This window comes from Oncorhynchus mykiss, chromosome 19 (assembly GCF_057628025.1).
Source record: "Oncorhynchus mykiss isolate SJ-2025 chromosome 19, ASM5762802v1, whole genome shotgun sequence".
NCBI classification, from domain to species: Eukaryota; Metazoa; Chordata; class Actinopteri; order Salmoniformes; family Salmonidae; genus Oncorhynchus; species Oncorhynchus mykiss.
In genome coordinates, this window is record NC_143040.1 from 57,205,640 (window position 1) to 57,224,249 (window position 18,610).

At 44.5% G+C, this 18,610-nt stretch overlaps 1 protein-coding gene across 4 annotated transcripts in view; it reads left to right on the plus strand.

Annotated features, from left to right (window-relative positions):
* Positions 1-18,610, plus strand: part of LOC110498372 (AT-rich interactive domain-containing protein 1B) — a 309,442-nt gene that overhangs the window by 29,427 nt on the left and 261,405 nt on the right. For all 4 annotated transcript variants that reach the window (XM_036954974.2, XM_090211433.1, XM_090211432.1 and 1 more), the window contains exon 2: positions 3,420-3,614. In XM_036954974.2, coding sequence (XP_036810869.2) covers positions 3,420-3,614 — 195 coding nt within the window. The remainder of the gene's footprint in view (positions 1-3,419; positions 3,615-18,610) is intronic.

An 18,610-nucleotide genomic window follows, 5' to 3' on the forward strand; every position in this document is an offset into this window, starting at 1 on the left:
TAAATGTAAATTTAAACTCAGTTTTTCACAATTCCTGACATTTAATCCTAGCAAGAATTCCCTGTCTTAGGTCAGTTAGGATCACCACTTTATTTTAAGAATGTGAAATTTCAGAACAATAGTAGAGAGCATGTTTTATTTCAGCTTTTATTTCTTTCATCCCATTCCTCCTGACAGAGGTGGTGTAACTGAGTCAGGTTTGTAGGCCTCCTTGCTCGCACATGCTTTTCAGTTCTTCCCACACATTTTCTATAGGATTGAGGTCAGGGCTTTGTGATGGCCACTCCAATACCTTGACTTTGTTGTACCTAAGCCATTTTGCCACAACGTTGGAAGTATGCTTGGGGTCATTGTCAATTTGGAAGACCCATTTGAGACCAAGCTTCAACATCCTGACTGATGTCTCAAGATGTTGCTTCAATATATCCACTTTTTTTTTTTATTGAATTTTTACCTTTATTTAACTAGGCAAGTCAGTTAAGAACCAATTCTTATTTTCAATGACGGCCTAGGAACTGCCTTGTTCAGGGGCAGAATGTCAGCTCGGGGATTCGAACTTGCAACCTTTTGGTTACTAGTCCAACGCTCTAACCACTGGGCTACCCTGCCGCCCCGTCTACATAATTTTCTTCCCTCATGAGGCCATCTATTTTGTGAAGTGCACCAGTCCCTCCTGCAGAAAAGCAACCCCACAACATGATGCTGCCACCCCGTGCTTCATGATTGGGATGATCGGCTTGCAAGCATCCCCATTTTTCATCCAAACATGGCCAAACAGTTCTATTTTTGTTTCATCAGACCAGAGGACATTTCTCCAAAAAGTACAATCTTTGTCCCCATGTGCAGTTTCAAACTGTAGCCTGGCTTTTTTTATGGTGGTTTTGGAGCAGTGGCTTCTTCCTTGCTGAGCGGCCTTTCAGGTTATGTCGATATAGGACTCGTTTTACTGTGGATATAGATACTTTTGTACCCGTTTCCTCCAGCATCTTCACAAGGTCCTTTGCTGTTGTTCTGGGATTTATTTGCACACGTTAATCTCTAGGAGACAGAACGCGTCTCCTTCCTGAGCGGTATGATGGCTGCGTGGTCCCATGAAGTTTATACTTGCATGCTATTGTTTGTACAGATGAACGTGGTACCTTCAGGCATTTGGAAATTGTTCCCAAGGATGAACCAGACTTGTGGAGGTCTACATTTTTTTCTGAGGTCTTGGCTGATTTCTTTTGCTTTTCCCATGATGTCAAGCGAAGAAGCACTGAGGTTGAAGGTAGGCCTTGAAATACATCCACAGGTACACCTCAAATGATGTCAATTAGCCTATCAGAAGCTTCTAAGGCCATGAAATCATTTTCTAGAATTTTCCAAGCTGTTTAAAGGCAAAGTCAACTTAGTCTATGTAATCTTCTGACCCACTGGAATTGTGATACAGTGAATTTGAAGTCAAATCAAATTTCAAATCAAATGTATTTATAAAGCCCTTCTTACATCAGCTGATATCTCAAAGTGCTGTACAGAAACCCAGCCTAAAACTCCAAACAGTAAGCAATGCTGGTGTAGAAGCACGGTGGCTAGGAAAAACTCCCTAGAAAGGCCAGAACCTAGGAAGAAACCTAGAGAGGAACCAGGGGGTGGCCAGTCCTCTTCTGGCTGTGTCGGGTGAAGATTATAACAGAACATTGCCAAGATGTTCAAATGTTCATAGATGACCAGCAGGGTCAAATATTAATAATCACAGTGGTTGTCGAGGGTGCAACAGGTCAGCACCTCAGGAGTAAATGTCAGTTGGCTTTTATATAGATATAACATATTGACCCTAGCCCCCCGACACATAAACTACTGCAGGATAATTACTGGAGGTTGAGACAGGAGGGGTCGGGAGACACTGTGGCCCCGTCCGACGATACCCCCGGACAGGGCCAAACAGACAGGATGTAACCCCACCCACTTTGCCAAAGCACAGCCCCACAGCTCTAGAGGGATATCTTCAACCACCAACTTACCATCCTGAGACAAGGTTGAGTATAGCCTACAAAGATCTCAGCCACGGCCCAACCCAAGGGGGGGGTGCCTACCCAGACAGGAAGATCACGTCAGTGACTCAACCCACTCAAGTGAGTCCCCTCCTAGGGACGGCATGAAAGAGCACCAGTAAGTAAGCCAGTGACTCAGCCCCTGTAATAGGGTTAGAGGCAGAGAATTCCAGTGGAGAGAGGGGAACCGGCCAGGCAGAGACAGCAAGGGCGGTTCGTTGCTCCATAGCCTTTCCGTTCACCTTCACACTCATGGGCCAGACTACACTCAATCATAGGACCTACTGAAGAGATGAGTCTTCAATAAAGACCTAAAGGTTGAGACCAAGTCTGCGTCTCTCACATGGGTAGGCAGACCATTCCATAAAAATTGAGCTCTATAGGAGAAAGCCCTGCCTCCAGCTGTTTGCTTAGAAATTCTAGGGACAGTTAGGAGGCCTGCGTCTTGTGACTGTAGCGTAGTGAAATCATGTGAAAGTGAAGTAATCTGTCTGTAAACAATTGTTGGAAAAATTACTTGTGTCATGCATAAAGTTGATGACCTAACCGGCTTGCCAAAACTATAGTTTGTTAACAAGAAATGTGTGGATTGGTTGAAAAATGAGTTTTAATGATTCCAACCTAAGTGTATGTAAACTTGTGACTTCAACTGTATCTCCTGGACATTGTCCGTTGATTAGCTCTGCCAGCCAGCCAGCCAGCCAGCCAGCCAGCCAGCCAGCCAGCCAGGCATTGTATACAGTACTGTACAGTAGGCCATTCTGCTGCTCCCAGCAGGGTTGGCTCAGGCGTTATTGAGTAGGGATGTGGAGCTATTGTTTAGGGAGGCAGAGATGAGCCACACAGAGCCCCCCCCCCCCCCCCCCCCCTTGTCTGACTGAGACAGAGGGAACAAATGTCATAAATCATCCATAATTCACCACACTGGATAGGAGAGGAGAAAAGGGGAGACATCACGCTTCACATAATCTGCCCTGCTCACAAATCCACCATACGGGTGACAGATTAACATTAGCCTGACATCTAGGCTACGATTTTCCAGTCAACTCACCAGGACCCAGAAAAGAACCTGTAAATGTGAAATACTTGAAAGGAAAAGATTTCTCCTGGCATCTCTCTTTTCAGGTTCAGTTTACTGTGTAACAGAAGAAGCGTATTTAGCATATTACTGTTATATACCTGTGTAGTCAATTTAGCGGGAATGTATATTCACCTTGGAGAACCATTTTTATGGGAGTCTGGGGGCATCCACCCCCTGCAGAAATGTGACAATAAATTGTGTATTTTGGTGTGCTCTGAACTGCATATGGAATGAATAGACTTTCAAAAAGAGTTGTTCTAAAACATTTCACAAACCGTCTTGTCCCTGTCCTCTTGCATTGTGTCCAGGTGGCCTCTAAGGACTTCATGGCTATGAAGCGCTCCCAGCTCTATGGGATGGGCAACAACCCCTACTCTCAGCAGCAGCAGGGTGGGCCCTATCCCAACCAGCCATACGGATCGCCCACTCCACACCGATACCCAATGGGGATGCAGGGGAGGGGCCAGGTGGGCATTGGCGGGATGCAGTACCCTCAACAGCAGGTATGTGCACTATGTCCACATGAGGAAGATGATTCACAATTGTGCAACTGTTCTGTTGCACACTCGCTCCCTAGGGCCAGGATCTTTTCCAGACCATCTGATGTGACAGGAACATCCCCAGGCCCTTTTCTTCCCTGATGCTTGACACTTGATTTAAGTGTACTTTAATACCAAGCCATTCTGTGTTCTCTGAGTGTATCATGTCAAATGGTACAGTAGAGTGTCAGATTGATTAGTAAGTATCTCAGTGTGATTGAGAAAGCATCCTCTGTACAGTAGATTACAGGAACTGTCACAGTTGTCATAAATGGCATTGCAATGGATATTTGTTTCTCATTTGGAACAATATCTGTATTTCTTCGAAGGATGGCATGTTTAATTTCAGATCTAGCCCAAAGTGCCACGCAGTGCCGCCTCTGATATTTCTGTGGCTCGCACCTGGAAGTGGCAGTTCATCAATGCGTTCCCCATATCCTCCCTTTGGAATGGGCTGGTTGTTGTCTTTAGTATGATGAAACCAAACCCAGTCATTCTAACAACAGTCAACATCTGTCCTTCACAGCCAACAGCCGCACTTCACTAATATAATGATTCAGTGTTCCAAACAATGTGTTTGCCCTGTCTAACGCACCCGAAAGTCAATCCCATTTGGAGTGTGTGTGTGTGTGTGTATGTGTGTGTGTGTGTGTGTGTGTGTGTGTGTGTGTGCATGCGTGCGTGCGTGCGTGTGTGTTTGCGTGCATGCGTGTGTTAGAGATAGAGTCTTGTCTCTGTACGCAGACTAGGACAAAGGCTCAGTCAGTTTGGTTGGTTTTTAAACAACTGTGTTTGCTGCCTAAGCAGGCCAGTTTATTCTATAATTAGCCTGACCTGATGGTCAGAGTTTTAATGTGCCTCGCCAAGGTGTGTTGCACACATGGTGAGAGCAGATATGATATTGAGAAGGACAGACAGACAGTCTTTATTCTCTCTGATTACATTTATATTATAAACCAGGGATGGGGAACTGGCTTACAGGCCCTAAAAAATAAATACAAATAATAAGAATAATAGTAAAAATTGCATGAAATTAGTTTTACAATTGCAAAATCTTCTGTCCGCCCATGGCAAAAAGTGTAGAATTGTAGCATTCTTGCTTCAAAACTTCAACATTTTCTTTACACCCCGTGGCAAAATGCTTAGAATTGCACAAAAATGAACTCTAAAAGTCTAAAAACTTTGTCTCCGGGGGCTACTAAGATGTTTTGCTCTCAATGTGGGGGAGGGGGAATGGATGTGGGTATGCAGACCGCCAAGGTTTAATCAGAACTGGAGACTGCGTCCAAGATGTGCGCCCATTGTTTTCAAGGCAGTCTACTCACGCACACGCACACACACACACACACACACACACACACACACACACACACACACACACACACACACACACACACACACACACACACACACACACACACACACAATTCAGCCATGGTGGCGCAGACCCAGTGTATTCTGAAGTCAAGTCAGTACACAGCACTACACAATAATCCACATAGTTTAAAAAGCAGTAGAGACTCAGTGTCGTTTAAACTGTTTTCATTATTCACTCTAACATGCGCCTGTTCAGTATTATTTACTCTCCCATTCTCATGTTCAGTATTATTTACTCTCCCATTCTCATGTTCAATGTGATTTACTCTCCCATTCTCATGTTCAATATGATTTACTCTTCCATTCTCATGTTCAATATGATTTACTCTCCCATTCTCATGTTCAATATGATTTACTCTCCCATTCTCATGTTCAATGATTTACTCTTCCATTCTCATGTTCAATATGATTTACTCTCCCATTCTCATGTTCAATATGATTTACTCTCCCATTCTCATGTTCAATATTATTTACTCTCCCATTCTCATGTTCAGAAGTATTTACTCTCCCATTCTCATGTTCAATATTATTTACTCTCCCATTCTCATGTTCAATATGATTTACTCTCCCATTCTCATGTTCAATATGATTTACTCTCCCATTCTCATGTTCAATATGATTTACTCTCCCATTCTCATGTTCAATATGATTTACTCTCCCATTCTCATGTTCAGAAGTATTTACTCTCCCATTCTCATGTTCAATATTATTTACTCTCCCATTCTCATGTTCAATATGATTTACTCTCCCATTCTCATGTTCAATATGATTTACTCTCCCATTCTCATGTTCAATATGATTTACTCTCCCATTCTCATGTTCAATATGATTTACTCTCCCATTCTCATGTTCAATATGATTTACTCTCCCATTCTCATGTTCAATATGATTTACTCTTCCATTCTCATGTTCAATATGATTTACTCTCCCATTCTCATGTTCAATATGATTTACTCTCCCATTCTCATGTTCAATGATTTACTCTTCCATTCTCATGTTCAATATGATTTACTCTCCCATTCTCATGTTCAATATGATTTACTCTCCCATTCTCATGTTCAATATTATTTACTCTCCCATTCCCATGTTCAATATGATTTACTCTCCCATTCTCATGTTCAATATGATTTACTCTCCCATTCTCATGTTCAATGTGATTTACTCTCCCATTCTCATGTTCAGAAGTATTTACTCTCCCATTCTCATGTTCAATATTATTTACTCTCCCATTCTCATGTTCAATATGATTTACTCTCCCATTCTCATGTTCAATATTATTTACTCTCCCATTCTCATGTTCCATGTTCAATATTATTTACTCTCCCTGTTACGCACGCCTCTATGAAGAGGGAACGGAACACCCTGCTACAACTCAACTCTCCGTGAAGTGAAAGAGGTATGGACTGTAGGTGTGAGTAAGGATGACAAAAGGCAGAGAATTTACCGTTTACTAGGAATTTATTCCCTCACACGGTAATATGGGGAAAAGGGGCTGGACGGAACCAAAGCGAATAAAGTAAATCTCAAAGCCCCCTCTCCTACCTTACCTGCCTACCCACTACTTACCTAATTTAGCACCACCTGGTGCCCTAACCAAAATACAGGGGGTGGTCCGCCCAGGTCTTACCTAGTGTGCCTAGACAGTGAATATACTACGGGTATATGTATGCCCGCGGGCCTCTTGCCTAAGCACTCCCTAGGTGCCTTCCCCTTCCCCCCTGGGAACAAATGAAACAGAATATTAAACAATCCACTTCACAACAAAACTGAGAAAAAACTAACTCAGGCCATTAAAGAAGCTCTGACAAAGCAACAAACACAGAACATACCAAAGCTGCTACCAACAACAACAACTAACATAGTACATACCAATGACCAACATGCTATACCCCTCAGCCATCAACCTCCTCTCTCAGCAATGATCTTTATCACAATCAATCTCTCCCCTGCACAACAGAACACTGGCTTTTATGGCTTCAGAAGGCATTGGAAATTGGAGACAGCAGCGTCCTGACGAGGGAGCGGGGTCAGCTCTCCAATTAATCTTGGAGTCGACCAATCAGCTGCTGGGGGATTTCGGGAAGCCATCTCCTGAAACACACTCAAATACACAAACTACAATGATTTACTCTCCCATTCTCATGTTCAATATGATTTACTCTCCCATTCTCATGTTCAATATGATTTACTCTCCCATTCTCATGTTCAATATTATTTACTCTCCCATTCTCATGTTCAATATGATTTACTCTCCCATTCTCATGTTCAATATTATTTACTCTCCCATTCTCATGTTCAATATTATTTACTCTCCCATGCTCATGTTCAATATGATTTACTCTCCCGTTCTCATGTTCAATATGATTTACTCTCCCATTCTCATGTTCAATATTATTTACTCTCCCATTCTCATGTTCAATGATTTACTCTCCCATTCTCATGTTCAATGATTTACTCTCCCGTTCTCATGTTCAATATGATTTACTCTCCCGTTCTCATGTTCAATATTATTTACTCTCCCATTCTCATGTTCAATATTATTTACTCTCCCATGCTCATGTTCAATATGATTTACTCTCCCGTTCTCATGTTCAATATGATTTACTCTCCCATGCTCATGTTCAATATGATTTACTCTCCCGTTCTCATGTTCAATATGATTTACTCTCCCGTTCTCATGTTCAATATGATTTACTCTCCCATTCTCATGTTCAATATTATTTACTCTCCCATTCTCATGTTCAATGATTTACTCTCCCATTCTCATGTTCAATATTTCATGTTCACTATTATTGGATCCCAGGGTCTAGCCAGCATGGCTGGGGCTGTGTCTGTGTGTGTGTGTTTGAGTCTGTGTGTGCAGACTGACTGAGACTACAGACCACATCAGAGACTTCTTTCTACAGTTAAGCTGCTGCTACTTCTGCTGTAGGCTGCTTCTGGCTCACTGTGATGACATCAGCACGCTCGGGCGCCACATTAACACAGGCATCAGAGACCTACTGTAATGCAGTGAGTAGAGGGATGTCGATGGAAAACACGCACGCAGGCTAGCACTCACACAGATACACATGAGTGGGGATGCGCATACACACAACGCACGCACATGCACGCACACCTTTCCATGACTGTGGACTCACTTCCAGAATATGTTGTGTAAAATACACACACACACACACACACACACACACACACACACACACACACACACACACACACACACACACACACACACACACACACACACACACACACACACACACACACACACACAAAACAAATTCCACACAAATTCCATTTTGGTCTCATGAAAATCAAGCTAATTACATGGGGAGAAAGACCATAGAGCCGCACAGAGCTGCAATGCAAAAATAATTAGCTAAATTATTGTTATCCCTCGTTATGGCCAAGGGAGGCCAAGGGAGCTAACTTCTAACGTTATAATTATCTGGTGTTCACATTAAAGTGGAAGGCGCCACAGTGAATTTGTGAAATACAACCAACTGAAAGTAATGAGTTTATATCTGGGGAGATAAAAGTGTTTGAATCATCAGATTCATCTTTACAGTGTCACGAGCAAGACAAATGGAGACTAGGCGATGAGAGAGAAGGTCAAAGAGCAGAAGACAGCTTCTTGTCTCTTCTCTGGTTGGTGCTGAAGCCAGTGTGGACCTGACAGAGACAATGGCATTTTTTCAACTATTTTTGGCTTGGAAAAGGCTCAAAAATCATTAGAATGTCATTATTTCATAATCTTTTTAATGTTTAAAAACTGTATCCAAACCGAAATCTGTGATCATTTTTTTAATCATCGAAACCAAACCAAAGCACTAATCACTCAGCAATACTCCCAGGCCCACGTTGCCCATTGTTAAGAACAGAAATTGTAGATAAATAATATTACATTGTATTGAATTATATTGTATTACACTCTTCAGGGCTGGATTCAGAAATCATTGGCCCCGGCAGGCACGCAATCATTGTCTGTAAACAAATCCTTGTACCAAGATGCACTTTGATGCATGGTAAATTTACTGTTGAGGAAAAGGCCACTTCATAATAAAGCCGTATTAACATTTGCGATGTGGCGTAGGCTATAGTTGAGTAGAGGCGTTTTTAGGATTTCCACACATGGGGAACATTTGCTAGCAGGGTACGCATTTCATGCAATTCTACATCATTTACAGGTATTTTTTGTATTTATTTAACCTTTATTTAACTAGGAAAGTCAGATAAGAACAAATTCTTATTTACAATGACAGCCTACATGATAGAAGACATTAGCTGAATATTTTTTAATACTACAAAAATGACCGAAATGAGTGGTGAGATAGGCTACTTAATGGGGAGGCAGAGAACAATACAATTCAATCACAATTCAAACTGTTGTTAGAAAATAATACTTGACAAGTTGACACATGGCCTATAGATAATTAGCAGGCAGCATGTGTCTTGGTTTGAGGGCAGCGCTGGTTAACTATCCTGTTGCATAACACTCACATTTTGGGACCTCCCGAGTGGCGCAGCGGTCTAAGGCACTGCATCACAGTGCTAGAGGCGTCACTACAGATCCGGGTTCGGTCCCGGCCTGTGTCGCAGCCAGCCGTGACTGGGAGACATTGGGCCCAGTGTCGTCCGGTATGTCCTTGTCCCATCGCGCTCTAGCGACTCCTTGTGGCAGCCGGGTGCATCCATGCTGACTTCAGGTTGCCAGCTGTACGGTGTTTCCTCTGACACATTGGTGCAGGTGCCTTCCGGGTTAAGCGAGCAGTGCGGCTTGGCGAGTCGTGTTTCAGAGCTCCTGACTTTCTAGGGAGTTTTTCCTAGCCACTGTGCTTCATTGTTTGGAGTTTTTGGCTGGGTTTCACTTTGTGACATCGGCTGATGTAAAAAGGCTTTATAAATACATTTGATTGATTGATCGATTGATGGGACAAGACTGTAATTACCAAGTAGGTATCACGAAATTGGGGAGAAAAAAGGGGTAAAAAGAAATATGAATAATAATAATTTCCAATCATATTTTGGAACAGTGAGTGCATTCTGACATCAAGCGCAGATCAAAACTCACGTTGGGGCAATAAAATGACTGTCCCAGATTCAGTGCATGGAAATACGTTAGCAACAACTGTATCTTTTAGTATCCTTCCCTCTTCTGTCCCCATAATTCATATGCACCGTCGCCGAAGTGCTTGCTTACACACGCAGCTATGCAAGGTTGGCTGCAGGAGTGCTTACCTTGTTTTTACTATTTCAAATGGCTGCTAATCGTCTTCTGCATCTCTCCGTATCTTTTATCGGAAAACAGTGACATTTAGTTTCTTCTTCCCTTGATGTCTATACTGTGCAGCCTTGCCCTTTTCCACTTTGCGTAACTAACTTTTCCACCAGCTCCTTCTGTGACATCAAGCTCCGTATAAGGGCATATCGTGACATTTCTACACCACAAGGGCGAACATGGGCAGTTGTTACCTATATCCTCGGCTGTGGCAGTAGGCTACATAAAATAGTATTGTATAATAATCACAAATGATTTAGGTGGAAAAGTACACATTCTTGACTCAAAATCGATAGTACCTTAATCCAAAAAAGGCAAATTCTGCCGTCTGCTTTCAATACAACAATGATTTTTAAAATCATGAATTCACAGGCAACTGACTTGTTTTGCTGTTTCAGTACAGCACTACAGGGAGAGAGAGATATATAGTATAGAGGGAAAACTCAGCTGAACTAGTTTCAATGTATGGAATCACTTGGGAGTTTCTGGATTTTGGATAAAATTCCCCTTTAAATATTTCAGTAAAATTATCATCCTTTTTTACCCCCAGTAAGAAACTTTTAGCCATTGGATGCTAAAAGATAAGAACTGCTAACTAACTGGCAAGAAAAAAAACAGTCAACAACTTTGGGAGTACAGAACCCTAGAAATCAGCCGAAAGCCTTCTAGTGGATAAAGTAAGAACACACACACACACACACACACACACACACACACACACACACACACACACACACACACACACACACACACACACACACACACACACACACGCACACACACACACACGCACACCCGTCCTCAACTCTCCTCAGCAGTCTCACACAGTCAATTAAAGTGATCTGTCTCTCCCACCTCTCCTTTAAACAGCCATGGTAGGCAAGCAGGAGGCAAGCAGGAGGCAAGCAGGAGGCAAGCACAGGTACTAAACTATGTTTTATCTCTGAAGGAAAGCCTCCGCCCTCAAGCAAATGTGGCGCTGCGTTCAGTCAGGTAGAGTAAGTGTGTGTGTGTGATGTGACAGAGGTAACGTTGGTCCACAGGAGGCAGAACAAACAGCGCAGGGAGCCAGGCAGAAGGACCTGTCTGATGACAGGACGAGACGGGTGTTTGTTTGGAAGTAGAATGAACTTGAAAGTAAAAAGGCTGTCAATTCCACTGTAATTTCCTGTGATGTCAAAGTTGGCAGACAGAAAGGAATTTGAAGGAAACGTTAGCGTTTGATGTGTCGGAGGGGAGGGGGAGAGATTGTCTGTGAAATGAAAGAGGGAAAATGTGTCAACAAGCCAGTGAGGAACCATTACCTGTGTCTGCTGCTTGTTCTGACACAGACTCGCCTCGGCCAAGTTAATAGAATCCAACCATTAGACTGGAGTAGAAATGTGGCTGTGGCCAGCGTCTATTCTTCCACTGGTGAAGACCTCTGTCCTATCTGCTTGCCTTTTCTTTCCACTGGTGAAGACCTCTGTCCTATCTGCTTGCCTTTTCTTTCCACTGGTGAAGACCTCTGTCCTATCTGCTTGCCTTTTCTTTCCACTGGTGAAGACCTCTGTCCTATCTGCTTGCCTTTTCTTTCCACTGGTGAAGACCTCTGTCCTATCTGCTTGCCTTTTCTTTCCACTGGTGAAGACCTCTGTCCTATCTGCTTGCCTTTTCTTTCCACTGCTACTTGGAAAGCTTTTCATTCAAAGAAACGTGTGTTTTTTCCTCTCTTCTGTTCGTACATTCAACCTTGAAGTTGTTTTTTCTGGTTCCTCCTGCACCATAAAAAGTGTATCCCACTCTCCCAGATGGGCTCCCATCACCTCTGTGTCATGGTTATCGACTGCAGGGAATTAGGTGGGTAATTTATGGCATTGATTGAGGCGTGTTGGTGAGGAACACTTGGAGCCGGTGTAATCACTAAGGAGCCTGGCGGCTGTCTCGGGGGTTAATGTACTGAGCGCTGGTCAGCCTGATGGATAGCTGAGAGGGACACATCAATTACACCAGGAAGTCAGAGAGGACCGGGGCTGGTGAGGGCTTATGGTGGGGGGCGGTGGAGGATGGTGGAGGCCGGCGATGGGGGCCGATGGCCCTTTGAAAGGCTTTTTGAAATGTTGAAGGCTGCTCTTCAAAGTCCACCTGCTTCTCCTGCTTCTCTACCCCTCTCCTTCTCATCTACCACTCTCCTCTAACCCTCTCCTTCTCATCTACCACTCTCCTCTACCCCTCTCCTTCTCATCTACCACTCTCCTCTACCCCTCTCCTTCTCATCTACCACTCTCCTCTACCCCTCTCTTTCTCATCTAGCACTCTCATCTACCCCTCTCCTTCTCATCTACCACTCTCCTCTACCCCTCTCCTTCTCATCTACCACTCTCTTCTACCCCTCTCCTTCTCATCTACCACTCTCCTTCTCATCTACCCTTCTCCTCTACCCCTCTCCTTCTCATCTACCACTCTCCTCTACCCCTCTCCTTTTTATATACAACCCTCCTCTACCCCTCTCCTTCTCATCTACCACTCTCCTCTACCCCTCTCCTTCTCATCTACCCCTCTCCTTCTCATCTACCCTTCTCCTCTACCCCTCTCCTCCTCATCCACCCCTCTTCTCTACATCTCTCCTCTACCCCTCTCCTATACCCCTCTCCTCCTCATCCACCCCTCTCATCCACCCCTCTCCTCTACATCTCTCTTCCATCCATGTCATCCACCCCTCTCCTTTGCATCTCTCCTCCACCCCTCTCCCCTACCCCTTCTCCTTTACCCCTCTACCTCTCTCATCCACCCCTCTCCTCTACCCTCTCCTTCTCATCTACCCTTCTCCTCTACCCTTCTCCTCTACCCCTCTCCTTCTCATCTACCACTCTCCTTCTCATCTACCCCTCTCCTCTACCCCTCTCCTTCTCATCTACCACTCTCCTCTACCCCTCTCCTTCTCATCTACCACTCTCCTCTACCCCTCTCTTTCTCATCTAGCACTCTCATCTACCCCTCTCCTTCTTATCTACCACTCTCCTCTACCCCTCTCCTTCTCATCTACCACTCTCCTCTACCCCTCTCCTTCTCATATAGAACCCTCCTCTACCCCTCTCCTTCTCATCTACCACTCTCCTCTACCCCTCTCCTTCTCATCTACCCCTCTCCTTCTCATCTACCCCTCTCCTCTACCCTTCTTCTCCTCTACCCCTCTCCTTCTCCTCTACCCCTCTCCTTCTCATCTACCCTTCTCCTCTACCCCTCTCCTTCTCATCTACCACTCTCCTCTACCCCTATCCTTCTCATCTACCCCTCTCCTTCTCATCTACCCTTTTCCTCTACCCCTCTCCTTCTCATCTACCACTCTCTTCTACCCCTCTCCTCCTCATCCACCCCTCTTCTCTACATCTCTCCTCCACCCCTCTCATCCACCCCTCTCCTCTACATATCTCTTCCATCCCTGTCATCCACCCCTCTCCTATTCATCTCTCCTCCACCCCTCTCCTCTACCCCCTTCTCCTTTACCCCTCTACCTCTCTCATCCACCCCTCTCCTCTACCCCTCTCATCCACCCCTATCCTCTACCCCTCTCATCCACCCCTATCACCCTCTCCTCCACCCTTCTACCCCTCTCCTCTTCTCCTGTCCCCCTCTCCTCCACCCCTCTTGCCACCCCTCTACCCCGGGACCCAAGGCATAATTTCCAAACCACAATTAAAACAGGAGACATTAAGAGGGATGGAGAGAAGGATAGAGGAAAGTAAAGAAAGAGGGAAGGATGGAGAGAAGAGGACGGCGGTACGGTGAAGCAGCCAGGAGATGTATGGAGGCTAATTCATTAAGGTTCCTCCCGCTGCAGAATAGATTACGTTTCAGGATCAATTCAATTAGTGGGAACCCTGCGCACGTCAGTGGCTCCAATGGCCCGCTCTCATTTGTTACTTTTATTACCTACTGTTCTATAGGCCCCAGCCAATCAGCCGTGAGGAGCAGGACGCCATGCGTTCATTAGCTACAGATAAAAACGTCTTTGCACGCCGTCCCTCACACAGCCAACTTGGTGGTTTTCCCTTCAAGCCCAGCGTCAGTTGTATTGAGGTACAGTTTGCCTGTCTCTTCCATTTAAATGTCTGCTGTCGCTTGTGAAGAATGTTTGAATAGGTTGGGAACGGCTCCTGTTTTTGTGGAGCGTAGTAGAACAATGCTACTGTCGTTTGGCCTAAATTGGTGAATTGAATCCAGATTCAACATGCCCTCCCTAATGCTTTGGATTCAGACAGATTTCTAATACAGTCACTAATGGCCGATAGTGGGAGTACGTTCTCTCTGTGTGTCATAATGGCCAATGACTCTGATAGCTGATGGCTCATTACTCCCAGAAGCAACAACACTCACTGTGATATTTTTTATTGCCTTTATTTGTGCTGAAAGCCTACAAACAGCAGGACAGAATAAAAATAGTATCTGCCATTTAGCATTGTGCCAGATGGAAAGAGGGGGGGTTAGAGAGAGAGAAAAAAAGAAAGAGAGAAGTAGAAGGATGGAGCGATTGTGTGTGGGAGAGAGAGAGAGATTAGGGCTAGATTAGTTTGGCTGTGCTGAGATTCATCTTTCTCTCGCTCCACATTACAGATAGATTTATACAGGTCAGGTCTGCCTTTACAGACCACAGTTTGTCTTGCATTTAGACTGGGCTAAATACTGCCGATATTCACACTCTCCCATCACATCCACTCTCTAGATACTTGGAGGAACATTAATAAGCATCAATTAATTATTTATAAGTAGTGTGTACTAGGTAATAGAGTATTTAAGCATATTTAAACATCTACCATGCATGAGAGCATGTAACATGCATTATACAAATTGATTAGCATTGTACAGGGAAGATGCAAGATGGTCGCCTCGCTTGGCGTTCTTAGGAAACTATGCAGTATTTTGTTTTGTTATGTATTATTCCTTACACTGTTACCCCAGGAAATCTTAAGTGTTATTACATACAGCCGGGAAGAACTATTGGATATAAGTGTAATGTTAACTTACCAACATTATGACCAGGAATACGACTTTCCTGAAGCAGATCCTCTCTTTGGACCACCACCCAGGACAATGGAGCTAATTCCAATAGGTGATCCAAAACAACGACGCCTCAGAAGAGGCAGACGGAGCGGTCTTTTGGTCAGGCTCCGTAGATGGGCACATCGCTCACCGCTCCCGAGTATACTACTAGCCAATGTCCAGTCTCTTGACAACAAGGTAGACGAAATTCAAGCAAGGGTGGACTTCCAGAGAGACATTTGTTTGTAACATTCTCTGCTTCATGGAAACATGGCTGTCTCGGGATATGTTGTCGGAATCACAGCTGTGTACATTCCCCTCACCAAGATGGCCATCAAGGAACTTCACTGGACTCTATGTAAACTGGAAACTATATATCCGGAGCCTGAATTTATTGTAGCTGGGGATTTTAACAAAGCAAATTTGAGATCAATGTTACCTAAATTTTATCAGCATATTGATTGCATGACACATAGGGCTAATACTCTCGACCACTGCTACTCTAACTTCCAAGATGCATGGAAAGCCCTCCCCCGCCCTCCCTTCGGCAAATCCAACCACGACGCTATCGTGCTCGTGACGGCTTATAGGCAGAAACTCAAACAGGATGTACCAGTGACGAGAACCATTCAACGCTGGACTGACTACGCTCCAAGATGGTTTTGATCACGCAGACTGTAATATGTTCCAGTCAGCCACAGAGAACAACATTGATCTATACGCTGCCTCGGTGAGTTCGTTTATAAACAAGTGCATTGGCGATGTCGTAACCACTGTGACTATTAAAACTTACCCTAACCAGAAACCGTGGATGGATGGCGGAAATCGCGCAAAACTTAAAGCGCAATCCACCGCATTTAACCATGGAAAGATGACTGGGAATATGACTGAATATAATTATTCCCTCCGCAATTATTCCCTCCGCAAGGCAATCAAACAAGCGAAATGCCGGTTCAGGGACAAGGTGGAGCCGCAAGTCAAAGGCTCAGACATGAGACTTACGTGGCAGGGTCTACAGGAAATCATGGACTGCAAAAACAAAAACAAAAACAGCCACGCCACGGACACCGCGTCATGCTTCCAGACAAACTAAACACCTTCTTTGCCCTCTTTGAGGATAATACAGTGCCACCGTCGCGGATCGCTAACAAAGACTGCGCCCCCCCACTCTCCTTCTCAGTGGCTGACGTGAGTAAAACATTTAAACATGTTAACCCTAGCAAGGCTGCTGGCCCAGACGGCATCCCTAGCTGCATCCTCAGATCATGCACAGTGGGTTTACGGACATATTTAAATTACACCCTATCCCAGTCTGTTGTCCCCATAGGCTTCAAGATGGCTACCATTGTTCCTGTACCCAAGAATGCAGAGATATTCTAAACTAAGTGACTACCGCCCCGTAGCACTCACTTCTGTCATCATGAAGTGCTTTGAGAGGCTAGTCAAGGATCATTTCACCGCCACCTTACCGGCCACCCTAGACCCACTTCAGTTTGCATACCGCCCCAACATGTCCACAGATGACGCAATCGCCATCACACTGAACACTGCCCTATCCCATCTGGACGAGAGGAATAGCTATGTAAGAATGCTGTTCATTGACTACAGCTCAGCATTCAACACCATAGTACCCTCCAAGCTCATCATCAAGCTGGAGGCCCTGGGTCTCAACCCCTCCCTGTGCAACTGGGTCCTGGACTTTCTGACGGGCCACCCCCAGGTGGTGAAGGTAGGAAACAACATCTCCACTTCACTGACCCTCAACACTGGGGCCCCACAAGGGTGTGTGCTCAGCCCTCTCCTGTACTCCCTGTTCACCCATGACTGCGTGGCCATGCCTCCAACTCAATCATCAAGTTTGCAGACGACACAACGGTAGTGGGCTTGATTACCAACAACAACGAGACAGTCTACAGGGAGGAGGTGAGGGCACTCGGAGTGTGGTGTCAGGAAAATAACCTCTCACTCAACATCAACAAAACAAAGGAGATGATTGTGGAAACAGCAGAGGGAGCACCCCCCTATCCACATTGAAGGGTCAGCAGTGGAGAAGGTGGAAAGTTTTAAGTTCCTGGGCGTACACATCACAGACCAATTGAAATGGTCCACCCACACAAACAGTGTGGTGAAGAAGGCGCAACAGCTCCTCTTCAACCTCAGGAGGCTGAAGAAATTTGGATTGTCACCCAAAACCCTGACAAACTTTTACAGATGCACAATTGAAAGCATCCTGTCGGGCTGTATCACAGCCTGGTATGGCAACTGCATTGCCCTCAACCTATGGCTCTCCAGAGGGTAGTGAGGTCTGCACAATGCATCACCGGGGGCAAACTACCTGCCCTCCATGACACCTACAGTACCCGATGTCACAGGAAAGATCATCAAGGACAACAACCACCTGAGCCACTGCCTGTTTACACCTCTATCATCCAGAAGGTGAGGTCAGTACAGGTGCATCAAAGCTGGGACCGAGAGATTCAGAAACAGCTTCTATCTCAAGGCCATCAGAATGCTAAACAGCCATCACTAACTCAGGGAGGCTGCTGCCCACATTGAGACCCAATCACTGGACACTTTAACAAATGGCTCACTAGTCACTTTAAACAACACCATTTTAAATAATGTCACTTTAATAGTTTACATATCTTACATTACTCATATTACATGTATATACTGTATTTTATACCATCTATTGCACCTTGTTTTTGCCGCTCGGCCATCGCTCATCCATATACTTACATGTACATATTCTCATTCACCCCTTTAGATTTGTGTGTATTAGGTAGTTGTTGGGGAATTGTTTGATTACTTGTTAGATATTACTGCACTGTCGGAAACTAGAAGCACAAGCATTTCGCTACACTCGCATTAACATCTGCTGACCATGTGTATGTGACCAATAACATGTGATTTGATTACAGTAGGTGTTATGCTTGTCGTCTTTCTTATTCTCTGTTAATGTGTTTCTAAATGTGATCGTCTCAGACATGCGCTGTCAGATCTGCACTGTCAAACTCACAGAACTAGAATGGCATTCTATTTGTATGGTCACACTCACAGAACTAGAATGACATTCTATTTAATGGTCACACTCACAGAACTAGAATGACATTCTATTTGTATGGTCACACTCACAGAACTAGAATGACATTCTATTTGTATGGCCACACTCACAGAACTAGAATGACATTCTATTTGTATGGCCACACTCACAGAACTAGAATGACATTCTATTTGTATGGTCACACTCACAGAACTAGAATGACATTCTATTTGTATGGTCACA